The sequence below is a fragment of the Primulina eburnea genome, chromosome 1, assembly GCF_022965805.1.
Source record: "Primulina eburnea isolate SZY01 chromosome 1, ASM2296580v1, whole genome shotgun sequence".
In the NCBI taxonomy this organism is placed as follows: Eukaryota; Viridiplantae; Streptophyta; class Magnoliopsida; order Lamiales; family Gesneriaceae; genus Primulina; species Primulina eburnea.
Window position 1 is genome coordinate 60,178,249 of NC_133101.1, and position 19,621 is coordinate 60,197,869.

Here is a 19,621-nt window from a genome sequence, read left to right on the forward strand (position 1 = left end):
TATATTATACACACGAACCCTAGCTAGCTAATACGGGAAAACAACGTATGGTATATATTTTTAAATATAATAATACTCTAAATTGTATTAATAGTTTTTGCAAATATATAAACTCGTTTTCAATTTTGTTGGATAAATAAACTTTACCCTTTTTAAAACAATCAAGAATTTATGAATCTCTCTGTAAACCCTATAGAATCTTAATTTTGTTTTGATTAATCGAAATGCGTTTAATGAAATTTAATAATAACAAAAAATTGAAAAAGAATATTATTTTATTTATTTTTTGCTTCCAGAATTAATTATTATTTTTTTGAGACCGGAAATTGCTTGGAAAGAAAAGGGATAAGAATAAGACATTGATGGGTCCAACGGTTGGTGACCAAACTCCACAACGTGGTCATTCACATGCCGCCGCCGCCTTCCACTATTCGCACGTAATTCTTTTTCCAGAATATATATAATTCAAATTTCATGTTTTGTATTATAATAATACTCGTTCAGTATATTTTACCTGCATAAATATATTTTGATAAAATTATATACACATATGTGAGATGAGTCTTTTCAATCCATATTTATAAATTTTGATCATGAGCCGATAGTTTGAAATAAGTCTTTTTCTTATTCTGAACAAGTCTTTTCTTCACATTTAATCGTCACGTCGACGTCACATCAACTCCAACAAAAATTACAAAGAAAAATACTATAATTACAATTCTACAACATATAAAATAATTATAAATATTAAAATTACAATTTTCTCCATTTTATGGTGTTAGTTGTGGTAGCTAATTACAAGTGAAATTATTCTGACACGTACAACATTTCCCACAGTTGCCTTAAATTAACCGATCCACGAATTCAAAGTTAACATGGTCAACAAATGTTCCAGTCAACACATATCGTGTCGCTTTGAATTTGGAGTGCACACCAAGTTTCTTACATTTTTTTTTTTGAATGGGATGTAATAAAAAAATTTCTTTAATTTAGGCCACACATTATATAGCACGTCTAACAATTTTTTTCGAATAAAATTTGTTCTAAAAACACATATTTTACAAATAAGTTCTTAGTTTTCGATCGTAGAACATCAAAAAGTCTTTTTTTTTTTTGCTATCAAATAAAAAACGTGTAGACTTATTATTTAATTACTTTTTTTGGAATTTTATTTTGTTTCCGGAGGCGAAGGAGATGTAAGCGTAAGCAACTTATTTGGTGCGGGGTTGAGAATTGAATGTTTTAGTCATAAATTCGTGCAAAAGGGTCAATGGGTAGATGAATGAAAATATTTTTTTTTTTCCAAATTTTCTTGGGGGCCAATGATTATCCAAACTATTGCCTACATCGTCTGATTATTTGAGGTGATCAAGAATGTTATATACTGCTTATGAGGCCCCTTTTGAAGATGATTATTATGGTTTCTGCTTGAAAATATTTCATGGAATCTTCTAAGATTCTTCCACCATCGTAACTTTTAAGTTTTGATTTGCACTTTTGCTTGGATATCATACAGATCATACAGTTTGGTCTGGAGTAGAAATCGCATTCATATCAGGTTTGTTCGACTCAAATGTACATTCGTATATGGCGTCGTAGATTTGTGTAAAAGGATATGATGATCAAAACTGTTGCCTACATTGTCTGATTTTTTGAGGTGAAGAATGTTAAAGCTACTACTTCTCAGGCCCCTTTTAAAGATGATATATGAATGAATAATGATGCATGAAATAATCACCCCTTTGAGGGAAACCCCTATCATAGTTATAATAGGCACGCACATGGCTGCGTCTGTCGCCTAGGCGGAGCAAGGTGCACCCCCAGGCGTGCCTAAGGTGCGTGACTGCCGAGGCGGGGTGCCGCTGGGAGGCGAGCGCCTGTGAGCTTGAGTGATATGTATCAGATTTTTGTGCGTACATAATTCACTACATATATAAATTAAATGAAGCCCAACAAATTTTAAAGCCCAATAAGGAAAGCCCATCCCTATTTAAATGTATGTTTCATGTCATCTGATTCCATCTGCGACCTGCGTCTACGAGTAGCAAATTGGAGAGTGCAACTGCAGCGGCTTACGTTCCAAATTCCGATCAAGGTAATATCTCGTTTTCTAAATCTCTGATTATTCTAGCCCCATTAGCATACTGCGCTTCATCATTTCATCAAAAATGATAACACCGTCCACCACTATCAGATTACATTTCTTCCCGGATGATTTGATTTGAATTCATAAGATAGTTATATCACCATACATGGGCAAAATACCAGACGTTCAGGGTCTTGTGTCATTGAACATGCTGCAAAATATGAATTATGAACCTGCTGATTCCTGAAATTACTTGAATTATGTGCATGCTTCTTCTGTATTTTTCAGTAGTGACTTAAAATCACAGTTGTTTGTGTCAAAGTATCTATTAATGAATTTTTATTTATATTGTATGCTATGTTTGTGAAAAATGTTTAATTTAATAGTATAAGTTACTTTATATATATGTTTAATTTTATAATTTATGTCAAATGCGGTATTTTTCGATAATGCTTTATATTTCGATGAAGTCTCAAGCCCCAAGGCCAAATAACTACGACCCCTGTAATTATTTTGATATGTTCTGTGAAGCTCTGGCTCCAAATTATATTTGGGCTGTTTAATTCAACATTTATTTCTGCTTTTATTCCACCTTTATGCAACATATCAGGATACAAATTTTCATCTAGAACAAGGTCATCAACACCACGACTGCAGCTGATAACAAAGCGAAAACCGGAGTTGAGCTAAATCTGTATCCATGAGATTGATATAAACTGACTCCAGTGAAACCTAGAGAGGTATTGCAGCCATTGTTGATGGTTTCGTTGAGATCTTTGATGGTAGCTTTGTTTGCAAAGTAGAAGTCTTTTTTGACATGTTCAAGGCATAGAAGCACATCCCTGGTGTGAGCCGCACACCCTCCCGCGCAGAAAGACTGGCCGTCACTTTTGGTTACGTTCAGCCATCCTGACATGGTTAGCGTATATTTTTGTTGGCAGCTGTTAGATACCTGCATATTATCCAATCATATATGCTCAGATGATATGATTTTATGAAATTGATACACAAATGCTCGGTGTGTGTATTGCCCTCGTAGGAAAATGTTGCGCGAAAGCTGGGGAAATCTCTCTCCCAGTTCTTACATTCTGTAAGCAATAGTAAGCACTCCTCCAAGCTTGGATTGGACTTAAATTCACATTGTTTGTGGGATCCGTCGTGTCTGCAACAAATATTGCTTTGTAAATATAATCATCAGGCAGCTAAATAACGTACCGATGTCGAAAGATGCGTGTATTTATTACGCGATGGAAGAATTTCAAGTCAGTTTGAGCTATTGCGCAGATGATGATCGTCCATTGAGATTTAAATCGAAATAATTAACTTTCTTTCAATGGTTCAAAATTGATTTAATACGCGAAGTATACGAAATCGACCCTTGGGATGTAGTCTTCAATCAGACGTACACATCCTGAAGCAATCAATGCGGGGCGTGTGTTTGATCGATCATTGTACAATATTCGAATGTAACCATGTTGTGTACACGGAATAAAGAAGAGAAATTACTCTCCGCTTTGGCTAAGCTGTGCGAGACGAAGAAAATGGCAAGGATCATGCCTCCTAGATTTTGCCATCTTTTGTCCATCTTTTTCCCTCTCCTGTTCTGTCTAAGAATTAATATCGAATGGTGAGTTTTATGGCTTTTACATGTTTATATACGAATAAATCTACAATATCTAGGAATTTAGTTGGGCATTGTTGGATTACATGAAACAAGAACTATGTGGAACTGGAGCATATACTGTTGAACAAACGGCTAGATGAAATCAATGGCATCTAAAGCACCTTCAATTTATTATCATTGTCGATTTCAAATTTTAAAAAAATATGTCTCGTTCGAGTGTGGTCAGTGCCACATGCTCACCGGGAAAAAATGTTTGTAGAAAATATCAAATCTTGATTATTAACCAAAAATTAATCTACTTCATAAATTCGAACATCTATGTTATACAATATTCACATTTGTTCACTACGTGATACTCACGAGAAATTTAAGGTCCGCTTCCGGTAAGTGTCACTAGTCCAGACGCAGGTTTTGAAATTATCCTGAGCCTGAAATCACAAATAAGATCGTTAGAAGGAGGCCAGAAGGGTGTCCTGACATAACTCCTCCGCAACGCTCAAGTCAGAAACTGAGGATATATGAGGGGAGCAGCTAAAGGTGCTGACGTAACCCCTCCACGACGCTCAAGTCAGAAACTGAGGATATATGGGGAGCAGCTAAGGGTGCTGCTGAAAACAATATAGTGAATCTAATGAACTGAATATTCAAACATGGTATTTATAGGAGGATACCTGGGCCTTTGACGGACCTTCTACCTTGGATGGGTCGGGCCTTCCCCTTAAGATAGGGATGGGCCATGGGTCCCAAATCTAGTTTGAGCCTAATTTTAATGGGTCCATCTATGGGTATCACTATAGATACCGACGAGTATAATTTTTGGTGAGAAAATTGTGTTTTTTATTCGGATTATTGCTCCTTATATTTAATTTATTTACCTTTTTTTATATTACAATGGGATTGATGCATTTTCAAATTAAATAACAATAAAATCGAACGGCATAATTTCACTAACATTATATTTAAGCATTCATGGAGGTAAAGCACGGACGTGTAATAATATTTTAAAAAATAATACATCAGCCGAACTCCTCCTGTCTCCTATTCCAATCATCGATAAAATTTGAAACTAGACCAATTATCAATTGTACAGCGAAATGATTCCTAAATTATTTTGTATGTTATATATTGTCTAAAGATGACAGCGAGACGATTTCATGACAAATATGACCAAATCCGAGACTCGTCTCACACTCACTTGAGATCCATTTTATCGGGTCTAACTCGTGCCGACGAAATGAGTATAATTTGTAGTTGGATTTAGACTCATCCTATTGTGATCCTTATTCTCATCCCATATTTTGTTTATTCAGATTGTTTCGTGAATTTACCAATTATAATAACGAAGTATTTTACATCATAAAGAATGCATTTTCATACAAAGTCGTCTCTTGTCACTATCTCAGTGCTCCAATTTTTTTTTTATTAAAAGATGATTATAATTGATTTTACATTGATATTAAACTTGAGATTTTAATGTCGGTTGATAATTTTTTTTTAAGATTGAAAAATAAGTGAAAAAACATTATTCTCGAATTAGATAAATATATAACTATATATAAAGATTAAACTATGCTTATTTTAATTTTTTTTAAACAAAACTTGCAATTCAAGTTTGACAAATCAAGGTAACTATTAATAATTAATCACATCATTAATAACGAAAGGCACTAAGTGTAAGTGTTCTTGGTAAATCTACTTGCCGACCTACAAGCGAAGAAATTAATCAACGTAACATCGAGACATTTATTTCAACATTATGTTTTTAACTTAAGACATCATATATAAATTAATCTAAAAAAATAGGAAACATATTGAGTAATAACATGTTACTAACACAAAAACAAGATGTATTTTCAATTCGACCCGACTCATGAAAAATTATTATTTTTATGTCCAAAACATTATTTTTCATAATAAATATGAAACAGGTCTACTCGTTTCATGAATATAAATATGTGATACTTGTTAAGATTGGAACTTGTACCTAACTCAACCGCAAAAGCTAGCTCAAGGGGGAGGATTGTCTAAGACCATATATACAACTCCCAGGTTATTTATCCTACCGATATGGGACAATTAACACACCCCTCTCACGCCAAGGAATGAACATCTGGAGCGTGGAGTTTACAAATGACCCAATTATGGGCAGAACGGGTGGCCTAATTATAGGCAGTCCAACACATAACGGTGGAACCCAGGCTCTTATACCATGTTAAGATTGGAACTTGGACCTAACTCAACCCCAAAAGCTAGCTCAAAGGGGGAGGATTGTCTAAGACCATATATACAACTCCCAAGTTATTTATCCTACCGATATTGTATAATTAACAATACCATTTTAAAAACATGATCACTACTAATAAAGTTTACTAATGAGATTGATTTCAAAATAATTTTTGAATAAATGGTGTGATTGATATTTAATTAATAATATTAATAAATCTTCCATAAAAAACACACACACACACACACATATATATATATATGTTCAATATTTGGACTCACATTGTATATGAATATCGTTAAAATAACGTTTATGTATAGGCTGTATATTTTTATTAAATGCAATATATAGGAGTTCTCTCAACGATGCTCACATGAAATATCAAAAAATATATATATATATATATATATATATATATATATATATATATATATATATATATATATATATATATATAGAGTGAGTCTATGTGAAACCGTTTCACGGATCTTAATCTATGAGACTGATCAACCCTACCGATATTCACAATAAAAAGTAATATTTTTTCATGAATGACCCAAATAATAGATCCGTCTCACAAATAAAATCCGTAAGACCATCTCACACAAAATTTTGTCATATCTATATATAAATGCTTATTATTTATGTATTTTTTAAAAATACATTATTTGTAGACAAATATCATACAGGTACATGTAAACACAAGATTTGACTTGGCCCATACCGTGTTTGCATGTACGTTTCTTCTTTCCAATAACCCTCCAAGTAAATGCACACACACAAAAATAATAATTATATATTCCACTCTCTCTCGCTGAAGCTAGTAGATTCATCAAGAAATTATCAGAAAAGAAAAAGGTGAGGCATTTTCTGGCCATTCTCTCGCTTTCTTTTTCATCTTCCTCCATTAATTTTCTCGCATAATTATTTTATTTTTTTCGGTACCTTGTCGATTTTTTAATGACAATCCATCTTCCCAGAAGTGCCCAGAAGAATTTAATTCATCTTCCACTGATTTCTTTGTTCCCTTTTTTTCTAGTTTTGCTGCTTGGGAGTATGATTTACTGGAAATAGCTTACTTGCTCCTGATCTGAGGTATGCTCAAAATCTTGAAATTTGAACCTTTTTTTCGCGAAGCTTCTGCTGGATGATTGTTTGTTGGATGAACTTGAAACTTTTTCCCATCTTCATTAGTTTCTTGAGTTTCACCCGCGATATCTAATCCCATTAATATTCAATAATTTTACTTAAAATTTATGCAAAAGATTTAAGTTTCTGCATTTTCAATTCTCTGATATTTTATTTTTTGATTAGATAGATCAACTGAAGTAGTCTTTGATATTTCAGTCGAAGTAGCTGTCATTATCACGATGAACTTGCTGAATCTATCTCTTTTCACGGAAAAGTAGACTCTCTTTTTGTTTATATATAAATTCAGTGATTTCACGATAAAATAATATTTTTAATATAAAAAATAATATTTTTTTTATGGATGACTCAAATAAAATATTTGTCTCATAAAATACGATTATTGAGACCGTTTAACACAAGTTTTTGTCATTATTTTAAATATATAATTCGATTTTTTTGTAAATTTTTTTAATAAACTTTATTAGTTAACGATATTTTTAATGTCGAATAAGAAATAAACCTATATATTTATAGAATATTGACTATAGAATTTGGCGCGAGATATTAAAGGAAGACAATAAATGTATGTTGGCGGACAGTTGTACGCTTTCTCCCTACTTATAATAGCAAAATAATGCCGGTCAACTTATTTATTATCTGGCCCATCTTCCCACTTGGCCCATGGGCCTACGTAATAAATGGCCCACTTTGAAATTTTTGGTTGCTTCCTATTCCAATTTAGTTATTAGGCATTTAATTTCTTTTATGGCAAAATAATTTATGCTTATATAAGTCTTTGAATATTGGGCAAGTAGGGATATGACATTAACCTGTAGTTTTTTTTATTTTTTGTTGTAAAAAGAAGAAACATTATTTTTGTTTTTATGTATTACTACTATTTAGTTATCAAGTACCTTAACATAGAGATGAAATAAAGGTCATTGAAACTAAATTTTTTGGTTTATTTGCGTAAAAACACATTCGAAATTACAAAATCTTGATCAAACACCAAGTTTTTTTTCCATAGAACATACTCTCTGTCCACTAGTAGAAGTGCTGCTTCGAATGCCTGTGAACTTTTAGATCAAAGTAGCGGTGTTCGAGTCTTAGGTGCATTTCTAAAGTCATGTAGAAAATGAACATTTGATTCTTTTGTTCTAGCTTCCGTGTGGTGGCTTCAAGAAATTCATTCTTGTTTTATTAATCTGTTATACTGTTAAATTAAATTATGAAACATTTACAGTGATCAATATTTCGGTGTATCACACACGAGTTGAAAGAAGTTATGAAAATGAAATATGATCAGATGCGGATTTGTAATATGCACTTCGAGGTGCAACTGAGACAGTAGTAGTTAATGCTTATTTCGGAAAATATATATTTTGTCGGATGATTTGCATCTTTAACATTAATCTGTGGTTACATATTATCTGACTAATCCAGGTGTTTCATTTGTTTTTACCAAGAAAGCAGAACTATCAGGTCACTTTGAGTTTGCAGTAATGGCATCAAATGATGTAAGAAACTTATTTCGACGCTGTATTTTTTATTTAAGAATTTAAAACTAATCCTCCAAGCATATATTGTTAAAATGGGAGGTATTGGCTCTCCCTGCTCACTCCTTCTAGGTTTGCCCCTACATACTTTAATGTAATACATTGGATGCATACATATAAATTATAACTGTTATAAATTTGTTTGTTTGTTTTTTTCCCCAGTTTTTTTCTCGCTCGTTTCTAACGTGATCTTAAACTACTTTGCTATAGGCGAGGCCTAATAGAATGAAGAGATTGGAATCAAAGAAGTCTCACTCTTGGTGGTGGGATAGCCACATTAGTCCTAAAAACTCCAAGTGGCTGCAAGACAATCTTGAAGGTTAGATGTTTGGAATTGAACATACATTTAACATTTTATAAATCATTGCTTGGCTACATTTCGGTCAAATTTGATTAACATTGATTTGGTAATATATTCCATGGCTTATAAAATGCTTTTTGGGTACGCGATAAGTGTAACGAGGCACATATGAACATTCAGTTAATGAAACAGTAGTAGTAATGGAAAATGATTTGAAACTCTCATCTTAAAAAGTATAACATGTCTCAAAATGTCATTTACAAAAACTCTTGCATATTCTGGACTTTGGTTTCAACTATAATGTTCTTGTGCTCCATATTAATAAAAAGTACGACGCAAAATATGATGAGTTTTTGATTTCAGAAATGGATGATCTTGTCAAACGAATGCTAAAACTCATCGAAGAGGATGCAGATTCATTTGCCAAAAAGGCTGAACTGTATTTTAAGAAGAGACCAGAATTGATCAGTCTGGTCGAGGAGTTTTATAGAATGTATCGATCATTGGCTGAGCGGTATGATATTGTCTCCGGAGAACTACGAAAAACCATGCCCTCCGATCTTGTATCTCAAGGTTCCGGAATTTCTGATGTGGGTTCAGAACAAAGTGTCCGTTCTCCTAATCGAAAGAAAAGTCATGGTAAGTCTGGTTCTCGTGCTGCAGGATTTGATGTTTTTCTTGGTGGTGGCGGCGGAAGTAGCTTGGAATTAAATAATAAAGGAGATGATTCGTCTAGTTCTGAATCAGAAACCGATGAATCCTCCATCGATAATTACAATATCACACCGAGCAATGATGGTGAGACGCAAGAGTTCAGTCAGAAGAATATTGAGTTAGAGATCCAGCTTAGAGAGGTGAATGAGAAGCTGAAGATGCTCCAAGAAGAGATTACTGAAGTGCATAAGAAATCCCATGATGAAAATGCTGAATTTTCCTCCAAGATAGCTTTTTATGAAGAGGAACTGCGAGTTGCTAAAGAAATGATACGGCATTCTGAAGAAGAAGTTACTAACTTGACAATCGAGCTTCAAAAGTATCATCAGTCTTTGGAAGATTCAAATAATATTACTGATCCTAGAGTCTTGGATTCAAGTTCATTACAGGAGCTAAGTCCAGCCCAAGAGCTCGAGGAAAACATCAATGGTTCGCAGGCGGAGGATTCGGATTCTGTCTACAAAATTCAGACGCTAGAAAAAGAGCTGAGAACCGTGGAAGAGAAGCTTTTTGATTCAGTGGAGGAAATCGAGAAATTGAGGCAGGAACTTATGAGCAAGGGCTCGTTCATTCAAAACTTGCAGAATCAGCTCGAATCAGCGCAAACAGAGGCATCAGACTCAAAAAATGAACTCAAGAAAGAGAAAAGAGAGGTCTCGGAGCTGCAAGACGAAATAACCAGGTACAAAACGAGCCTTTCAGATAGCGACCAAGTAATCATGGGATTAAAAGAAACGTTATCTAATGCCAACAATAACTTATCTGAAGAAAACGAGCAACTTCAAGCACATATATCGAGAATGACAACGGAAAAAACACACTTGGAGGATAGCCTAAAAGAATTGGATTTACGTCGTCAATCCTTAGAACACGAACTGAGACAAGCCAAGGCTGGAAAAGACGAGAAGGAAGGTGAATTCCGAGGTCAAATAGAATCGTTATCTAATGCCATTAAGAGCTTATCTGAAGAAAACGAGCAACTTCAAGCACATATATCAAGATTGACAACGGAAAAAACTCACTTGGAGGATAGCCTAAAAGAATTGGATTTACGTCGTCAATCCTTAGAAGACAAACTGAGACAAGCCAAGGCTGGAAAAGACGAAAAGGAAGGTGAATTCCGAGGTCAAATAGAGTCGTTATCTAATGCCGTTAAGAGCTTATCTGAAGAAAATGAGCAACTTCAAGCACTGATATCAAGAATGACAACGGAAAAGACTCACTTGGAGGATATCCTAAAAGAATTGAATTTACGTCTTCAATCCTTAAAAGACGAACTTAGACAGGCCAAGACTGGAAAAGACGAGAAGGAAGGTGAATTCCGAGGTCAAATAGAATCATTATCTGATGCCAATAAGAGCTTATCTGAAGAAAAGGAGCAACTTCAAGCACAGATATCAAGAATGACAACAGAAAAGACTCACTTGGAGGATAACCTAAAAGAATTGGATTTACGTCTTCGATCCTTAGAAGACGATCTTAGACAAGCCAACAGTGGAAAAGACGAGAAGGAAGGTGAATTCCGAGGTCAAATAGAATCATTATCTGATGCCAATAAGAGCTTATCTGAAGAAAAGGAGCAACTTCAAGCACAGATATCAAGAATGAGAACGGAAAAGGCTCACTTGGAGGATAATCTAAAGGAATTGGATTTACCTCGTCAATCCTTCGAAGACAAACTGAGACAAGCCAAGGCTGAAAAAGATGAGAAGGAAGGTGAATTCCGAGGTCAAATAGATCGGTTAAATGCTGATATTACCGAGAGGAATGAGCGTTTGGAAGAACTAAACAAAACCGTCGATTCACTACAGCTCAAACACGAAAGTCTAAAGTCCAAGAAAGATGATCAGATCGATCAAATGAGCAAACATCTGCACCAACTGCATATGGAGCACGTCAAACTGATTGCTGGAGCCGAGAGGGCACATAAACTGTCAGAGGAGCTGGGTTCGAGGGTTAAGGAACTGGAAAGGGATGTAGAAAGGAAACAAGAGATCATTCTAGAAGGAGCAGAAGAGAAACGAGAGGCGATCAGGCAGCTTTGCTTCTCGCTCGAGCATTACCGCGATGGGTATCATCAGCTTCGCCAGGTCATTTTCGGCCACAAGCGATTGCCAGTAATGGCATTGTGAGTTTTAGTCTTTATTTGAGGCATATCATGTTAACTAGCTGTCCTAGCTCCGTATTTTGTTTCGTCCTATGTTTCTAGTCCGTTGGTGTACCGGTTTTAGCTTTGATGAACTACTTCAGTTGTGGTGGTGTGGTTGTCACTGAGTTCTGAAGGACTAAAAGGATGTGATACCAAGTGTAATGTGTTGCATTTTTCCTCTCTAATATTGTATTCTTACAGGCAGCATTATTTTTTATATGATTTAAATACCTTATTTTCCATTGTCAAAAAGCTTTGATCATTATTATTAATTACCAGTGACTAGGCCATATAAGACTGACTAAACACATTATACGTTGTTGAATGATGAATCACGATAACTTGATAATACGTCATAATTGAATGAGTGATTAGGATTTATCTATTGATCACACTTGTCTTATGCTGAGTTTGTAAGAACACTGTCAAGTGAGTAGAATGAATAAAATCGTACACAGCCGAATCTCAGAGTTGGGTTCAGTTGAATTAGTTTTTTATAAAAAATATATTGGGGTTATTTTCTTGACTCCATGTATTTAAAAATAATCCATGTTTTTCATTTTCTTATTATTTTTTAAAATAGTGACACTACGGGTTGATCGCACCAAAGCGTTTGACAGCCTGTTGGCTACTTATTATTAAACAAATAAAGTAAGTTAAGAGCTCTTTTTAAGATTAGTTGACTTTGCTCGGTTACAAATTAAATATCAAATTCCATATTAATCATAACAATTTTTTTTTCTAGTAATATATATATGAAAAACTATATAAAAATAATACCGATAGGCTTAAAAAAATCGAATAATAATACCGATAGCTTTAATCCATCTGGCATTCGAGTTCAAATTGTAACAATGCCAGATGGATTAAGGCTATCGGTATTATTATTCGATCGGTATTATTTTTATATAGATTTTCATGTCCAAATTGTTATTCGAAATTTAATCCCAAGGTGATGGTTCAAAATTTAGTCTGTCGCTAATATGACACTAGGGCTGCGTTTGGTTCGGGTGATTAGGAGGGATTGATTATTTTATCCTACCTAGTCAGTCGTTTGGTTCGCGTGATTATTTAACCAAGTCAATACCTCCTATGAATGATTAGGTTATATTAAGTGGGTTAAAATAATACCTCCTCACCCCCTAGGATTATTTATCCAAATCTTAATCCTTCATATTTTCCAATTTTACCCTTCTCTATATCCAAACTCACCACCACTTCCTGCCATAACCGCCGCCACCGGCCACCGCGCGCCGCCGCCAGACCACCGCCGGCCGTCGCCGGAAGACCACCCACCGTCGGCGTCGCCGGCCGTCGCCGCCGCCACCCACCGCCGACGTCGACGGCCGCCCGACCACCCACCGCCGGCGTCGCCGCCAGACCACCCACCGCCGGCGTCGCCGCCGAACTACCGCCGTCGCCAGCCCGCTGCCGTCGCCGCCGGAGTGGAAGAAAAAAAAAGAAGGGGCAATTTTGTCCTTTCATCAAAAAATTCAAAATTATCCCACACTTAAAAATCATACCAAACATAACACCATATAATACATTCCTACAACAATCATTTTCTTTATCATTTACTTACTAATCATTAGTTTATTTTATCCTCCAAACCAAACGCAGCCTAGGAGTTATCTTTGTGGGGTTAGGTTTTGGTTGAAAATGATGTCCCCATCCGTGGTGGTAGGTTTGAAAAATATAAAGATATAATACATAACGTGGATAAATAAAAACAACTAATTTATTTTTGGATTTATCCTATATTAGTTAGTATATTCCATGTTAGAATTGAAAGAGCAACTGCCCCATTTAAAGATCCTTGTTTATTTTTTGCAATAATTTTCGATTTCAAAAAACTTAAAAATAATAAAATTTTACTTAATCTTGAATAATAATTGTGTTTAAGAAAAAAAAATTGAATAACCATATATAAAATAATTAATTCTAACATCTGATAATTATATAAAACAACACAAAAACTCTTGTGAGACGGTCTCACAAGTCAATTTGTAAGTCAAATATCCTATTTGTATCATCCACGAAAAAATATTATTTTTATACCAAAATTATTACATTTTATTGTAAATATGAGCATAATTGACCTACGTCACAGATAAAGATATGTGAGATCGTACGACAAAAGATCTCTTCAAATAAAACACTAATTGAATAATCATTGTTTCCCACCGATATGCTCCCTAACAATCCTACAATTATTAGTTTTTGGAAATTAATCGTTTGACCTTAATTTTAATATCAGAGGATCAAACTATAGTCTGTTATCATAAAAAAATAAAGATTTTATTCCATACAGACAGTAAAGCGAGATATCGAGATGTCTATACTAAGTCACCATAAGTACTTGTATAATCGTGAGGCATATTAACTTACGAGATAATTACCTTATTAAGATAACGAGTAATTGACATGTGATTTTTGATTGTTGCACGGACTATCTAAAAGATTGAATTTTTCAATTATCATCGATTATAACTTTTGATAATAGAACCAATGCTTAAACCAGATAAAAACCCAAAATTTGTGCGTGGAAATTCATTTATATATTTAGTAGCTACCTGGTTGTTTATATGAAGTCTTCTTAAAAAGAAAGAATACATAATAGCTGCATTCAAACAAATAGTTACAATGGATTCTGGCATAAAGGTCAACCTGCATGCTAGGTCTCCTCCAACATATATATATATATATATATATATATATATATATACACACACACACACACGTTTGAATCGTGATTACACTTTCAATCATGCATCCAATGATCCAAATAGGAGCCAACTCACACACACACACACAACTCTTGATGGACCGTAAAAGTTGGTGGAATATATGCATTTGTGATCAATTCATCGCACAAATTAAATTCTCTATCAACACATTACTGGACAAGACCGTCGCACATAAGCTTGTATAATGCAGTTTACTCGACTAACGTGATTTGCACGTTATTGCGCTCAGTCTGAAATTTTTTAATTTCCACACCTACAAACTTCGTTACCAAAAAATATATATGTATCTATCTCTCTATCATAAGGTTAAAAACATTATTTATTTTTAAAGATTTTGGTTCAATTTGTGATCAGTTTACTAAGACAGTCAACTGATATATATTATTTTGCACGAATTTAATTTTACGAGACACGTGAAAATAATGAATTTTTATTAATGGTGGTGGAGAGAATCTTGTTCGGCTAACTCATAGATCTATTCGAATTCTTCAATCCACCACGAGTTTTACCATTCGATCTCACATCAAAGCAAAACTCTTCACCTCGATTTACAATAAAGAAAAAATTATCTATAACAAATATATTTTTAAATAATCAAAACACAACTGGAACTCTATTTTAGAACACTGTTAGATTTGAAAGCACGTCTCTCGTGAGATGGTCTCACAAATCTTTATCTGTGAGACGAGACAACCCTACCAAAATTCACAATAAGAAATAATATTTTTAGCATAAAAATTATATATTTCATGATGACCCAAATAAAAGATCTGTCTCACAAAATACGATTCGTGAGATCGTCTCACACAAGTTTCTCCCTAGATTTGAAGATATAAACTTTTTTCCTAAAATGTTGTTTAAGAATCAATTAGTTTAGCAAAAATAGATAATTAGAATCTCACAAGAGTTGTCCCAAAAAAATGTATGGAATGATATCCGAAAGTTTAACCTACCATTATTTTGTATCATTTCAACAATATATATTTATTATTAAATGGAAGGTCAATTATTTTTTTATGCGAAGTGGGAATTAATAAGGAACAGTAGATGCAACATTAGATGAACGATTAGTCGTGGGTTTGATTATCCTATTTTCTCGGGTTAATTTCTTGTACAGAATTTGTCAAGTATGATTTATCTGTCTAAAATGATTTCAAATTATTACTTTAATTTGAAGATTTATCCCATACACATGGATAATATCTTAAACAAGCATATCATTAATTGTATTATTCTTACAAATGTAGATCCAACAATCTTAATTGCTCAAAATACACGAGATATATGCTTCGTTCCATATAATTTTTTTTAAAATATATAGATGAAATTAAACTATGTATAAGTATTCGAAATGATTAAATAAAAAATTTAAATTCTTGAAAAATGGAATTCAATCAACTACTCCTGCTAATATAAAAATAATAATAAAGTATCAGCCAGATCGTGAAATTTAATAATTAAAAATTACTTGAAGCCAAAAAAAGAAAGTATAATTAAATGCGACTTTCTGTGAACTCACGGTGAACCGAAGTACCAAACCCGTTTACCTACCCACTAATCCTTTCCTAAAATTTACCCATTCAATTCTGATTCTCCACCAGTATCTTTGACGCCGTCAATTCCATATAAAATCAACTTCTCACCAAACGCCGTTAACTTTGACGCCGTCAAATCCTGCCTCCGTCCTATAAGTTTCAACCTTCCAGTGTCACCTTCTCATAGAACAGGACAACTCCGCCAACATTGTACTTAACCCACCATCACTCCACCGCCATCAACCGCCGTTAGGCCCCGGCTCAGCTACTTCTACTCATGGATCTTCTCCTCCTAGAGAAGACCCTTCTTGGCCTCTTCTTCGCCATAATAACCGCCACCGTCATTTCCAAACTCCGCGGCAAGAAGTTCAAGCTCCCCCCGGGCCCCATCCCCGTTCCAATCTTCGGAAATTGGCTTCAAGTCGGAGATGATCTGAACCACCGCAACCTGGCAGACTACGCCAAGAAATTCGGGGAAATATTCCTGCTCCGTATGGGACAGCGTAACCTCGTCGTCATCTCCTCCCCTGAACTCTCCAAAGAGGTCCTCCACACTCAGGGAGTGGAGTTTGGGTCCCGCACGCGTAACGTCGTGTTCGACATATTCACCGGAAAAGGGCAGGACATGGTTTTCACCGTATACGGCGAGCACTGGCGGAAGATGCGGAGGATCATGACGGTGCCGTTCTTCACCAACAAAGTGGTGCAGAGGAACCGCCGTGGATGGGAGGCGGAGGTGGCCTCCGTGGTGGAGGACGTCAAGAAGAATCCCGAAGCTGCCACGAATGGGATCGTTCTCCGGAGGAGACTCCAGTTGATGATGTACAACAATATGTATCGGATCATGTTTGATAGAAGGTTTGAAAGTGAAGAGGATCCACTGTTCAATAAACTCAAGGCTCTGAATGGGGAGAGGAGTAGATTGGCGCAGAGCTTTGACTATAATTACGGGGATTTCATTCCCATTTTGAGGCCATTTTTGAGAGGGTATCTCAAGGTCTGCCAGGAGGTTAAAGACAAAAGATTACAATTATTCAAGGACTATTTTGTTGATGAGAGAAGGTGAGTTCTTATTTCCACCTTGTTTTCAATCATTGCATTATTAACTCACTGCTTTTTACCCTTTTCCATTTTGTCAAAACCTTTTGGTTGGCAAAGGGCATATTCTGATCTGTGCTTTGCTCTTGAAATAACTATGATTTTTAGGCATACTTTTTCCCTCAAAAGATTCAATTTTGCAACCCATACATCTGTTCAAGCTTTGAAGCAATTTAGCGTAACCAAGAAATAAATCAATTTCTTATTCAATAGCTTGAATTTCATGTTATAGGAAGCTTGCGAGCACGAAGGCTACAGACAATGACGGCCTAAAATGTGCCATTGATCACATCATCGAAGCCCAAGAAAAAGGAGAAATCAATGAAGACAACGTCCTTTACATTGTCGAGAATATCAACGTTGCAGGTAAATTTTTTCCCCTATATTTGTCCGATAATCCTTTCATTTCTATCGCTGAAAAAATTTCCTTTTGAATCTTCTTCTAGTATAAATGATTTCTTGATGGTTCCAGATTGTGTTATTGATAATTGTGGAAATGGGGTAGGGCCGTAGGGTTGTTGACTTTGATATCACAGTTGTTTTCTAATTTGAATAAGTGACAATGACTGGAAAGACAATTCGAAGGCTCTCGTATGTTCTTGTCTGTAGTTAAAAATGTCCTCATCAGTTGAGCTAATAAATAACCCCACGCACTATATGTCTTCCTAGATATATTCACCCCGGGTCTTCAATTGTAGATCACCAAAAAATTAGGCCCTACTTCAACTTAAAACAGCACAAGGATGTAGAGGATAATATTGAAATAAAAAATTCAGACCAAAGTTACTTACTTGCATTGATAGGAATAGATTATTTCGAAATCTAGGAACTCCTGAAAGATTGACCCGACAAAAGTTTCATACTTCACCAAAAAAGTTATCGTTGGTGATCAAGCCAAATCTAACTCATTTTTCCCCATGAACAGCAATTGAAACAACACTGTGGTCAATTGAATGGGGTATTGCTGAATTAGTGAACCACCCTGAGATCCAGAAAAAACTTCGGAATGAGTTGGACACCGTGCTTGGTCCGGGAGTACCAGTTACGGAGCCCGAACTCCAGAAACTACCATACCTTCAAGCGGTTATCAAAGAAACGCTCCGCCTCAGAATGGCCATTCCTCTTTTAGTACCCCACATGAACCTCCATGATGCCAAGCTAGGTGGCTATGACATTCCAGCCGAAAGCAAGATCTTGGTGAACGCTTGGTGGCTGGCTAACAACCCAGACAACTGGAAAAAGCCCGAAGAATTCAGGCCTGAAAGATTTCTGGAAGAGGAGTCCAAAGTGGACACTGCTGGCAATGATTTTCGGTATCTGCCATTTGGGGTTGGCAGGAGGAGCTGTCCTGGAATTATTCTCGCATTACCAATTCTTGGTATCACTTTGGGGGGACTGGTGCAGAATTTCGAGATGTTGCCTCCTCCAGGGCAGTCGAAGATCGACACCACCGAGTGCGGTGGCCAATTCAGTTTACGTATTTTGAATCATTCCACCATCGTTCTGAAGTCAATATCTCAATAAAGTTTCATCGGTTTGAATCATAATGGGACTGAATTTTGGATTCTTCAAAATCATGTTTTGTAATATTTCTATTTTGCGTGTCTTTGGGTGATAAATATCATTGAAAAATCCCCTTCTTCGTGTTTGTTCGTCTTTCTTGCTTCCCTTTTTTTCTTTTTAACCCCAAAACCCTTCAATATATTGGCTGCCTCTTCTGATCTCTAACATATATACACAAAACAGAATAATCTGAATTAAAATATAGAGATGAAAAATAAGATAAAAAGTCACGTGCGTGCTCTATTTCAAATGGAGCTAAATTTTCGTACTTTTGATATTTTTAATTTTATTTAATTATTTAAAATTTGAGTGAAATAAATACGATAAGATCATCTCATTTAAATAAATTTTCATGATGCATTAGTCGTATGCTAAAAAATTCATTAAATGTTCCCAATACTTTTCCTCTCTGCCGGCCATTGATGGCTTACAATTGATTTCTATAATAATTTGGGTTAATTATTTTCGTAAAGCGATAACGAATACGAAATAGCTACTATAGGGGCCTATTGTACAGTAACGCAAGTGCGAGCCCGGGCTCGGGGCGTGATAATGGTGACAGAGCCGGTCACCGGCATGGAACACTGAGAAATAAGTGCTATGCGGGGCAAAGTGGGATGATTCGATGCTGGGCCCCACACAGTATCAAGAGCCAGGATTTCATTTCAGGGAGGAAAAAAATTAGAAAAAAATAAAAATTGGCCAGATCTTGGATGCACCCCTGCAGGCAGGCACTGTCTGCAGGGGTAGCATGAAATATTCCGGCAAAGTGCTACGTGGATGGGATCCACATCTTGAACCTGCGGGGTAAAGTGCTACATGATGAGAACCACCTCTTGAACCTGTAGGTAGGGATGTAAACAAACCAAACCGTTCGCGAGCTATTCGAAGCT

General features: G+C 35.5%; 2 protein-coding genes, 1 long non-coding RNA gene and 1 other non-coding gene across 7 annotated transcripts; all 4 read left to right on the plus strand.

The window, feature by feature from the left end:
• Positions 1-1,032: 1,032 nt before the first annotated feature.
• On the plus strand, positions 1,033-3,420 carry LOC140835985 (uncharacterized). Of its 2 annotated transcripts, XR_012118960.1 has the most exons (3): positions 1,063-2,095; positions 2,697-3,003; positions 3,126-3,420. It is a non-coding gene; the product is annotated as an uncharacterized lncRNA (long non-coding RNA). The 2 variants fall into 2 exon arrangements; XR_012118957.1 differs by having other exon boundaries at positions 1,033-2,095; positions 2,697-3,420.
• LOC140815336 (small nucleolar RNA SNORD34) lies at positions 1,315-1,401 on the plus strand. The gene has a single exon (XR_012114346.1). It is a non-coding gene; the product is annotated as a small nucleolar RNA SNORD34 (small nucleolar RNA).
• Positions 3,421-6,773: 3,353 nt separating the features above from the next.
• Positions 6,774-11,941, plus strand: LOC140835933 (uncharacterized). 3 transcript variants are annotated; one of them, XM_073201348.1, is made up of 5 exons: positions 6,774-6,792; positions 6,974-7,029; positions 8,509-8,582; positions 8,832-8,940; positions 9,286-11,941. In XM_073201348.1, exons 3-5 carry the CDS (start codon positions 8,568-8,570, stop codon positions 11,766-11,768), a joined length of 2,607 nt encoding a protein of 868 aa, XP_073057449.1. In that variant the 5' UTR covers positions 6,774-6,792; positions 6,974-7,029; positions 8,509-8,567; the 3' UTR covers positions 11,769-11,941. The 3 variants fall into 3 exon arrangements, with proteins under 3 accessions (XP_073057449.1, XP_073057455.1, XP_073057462.1); XM_073201354.1 differs by having other exon boundaries at positions 6,775-6,792; positions 8,532-8,582; XM_073201361.1 differs by lacking the exons at positions 6,774-6,792; positions 8,509-8,582 and having other exon boundaries at positions 6,983-7,029.
• A 4,298-nt stretch (positions 11,942-16,239) lies between these two features.
• LOC140835996 (trans-cinnamate 4-monooxygenase-like) lies at positions 16,240-18,867 on the plus strand. Its single transcript, XM_073201414.1, has 3 exons — positions 16,240-17,129; positions 17,398-17,531; positions 18,091-18,867. Exons 1-3 carry the CDS (start codon positions 16,345-16,347, stop codon positions 18,687-18,689), a joined length of 1,518 nt encoding a protein of 505 aa, XP_073057515.1. The 5' UTR covers positions 16,240-16,344; the 3' UTR covers positions 18,690-18,867.
• Positions 18,868-19,621: the final 754 nt, after the last annotated feature.

What these genes read in the sequence shown, in the direction of transcription:
- LOC140835933 (XM_073201348.1), top strand. An exon ending in GCTGCAAGACAATCTTGAAG is followed by an intron (nt 8,941 to 9,285) that starts GTTAGATGTTTG and finishes TTTTGATTTCAG; the next exon opens with AAATGGATGATCTTGTCAAA.
- LOC140835996 (XM_073201414.1), top strand. Translation starts at nt 16,345, where the DNA reads ATGGATCTTCTCCTCCTAGAGAAGACCCTTCTTGGCCTCTTCTTCGCC. An exon ending in TATTTTGTTGATGAGAGAAG is followed by an intron (nt 17,130 to 17,397) that starts GTGAGTTCTTAT and finishes TTCATGTTATAG; the next exon opens with GAAGCTTGCGAGCACGAAGG. An exon ending in CGAGAATATCAACGTTGCAG is followed by an intron (nt 17,532 to 18,090) that starts GTAAATTTTTTC and finishes CCCCATGAACAG; the next exon opens with CAATTGAAACAACACTGTGG.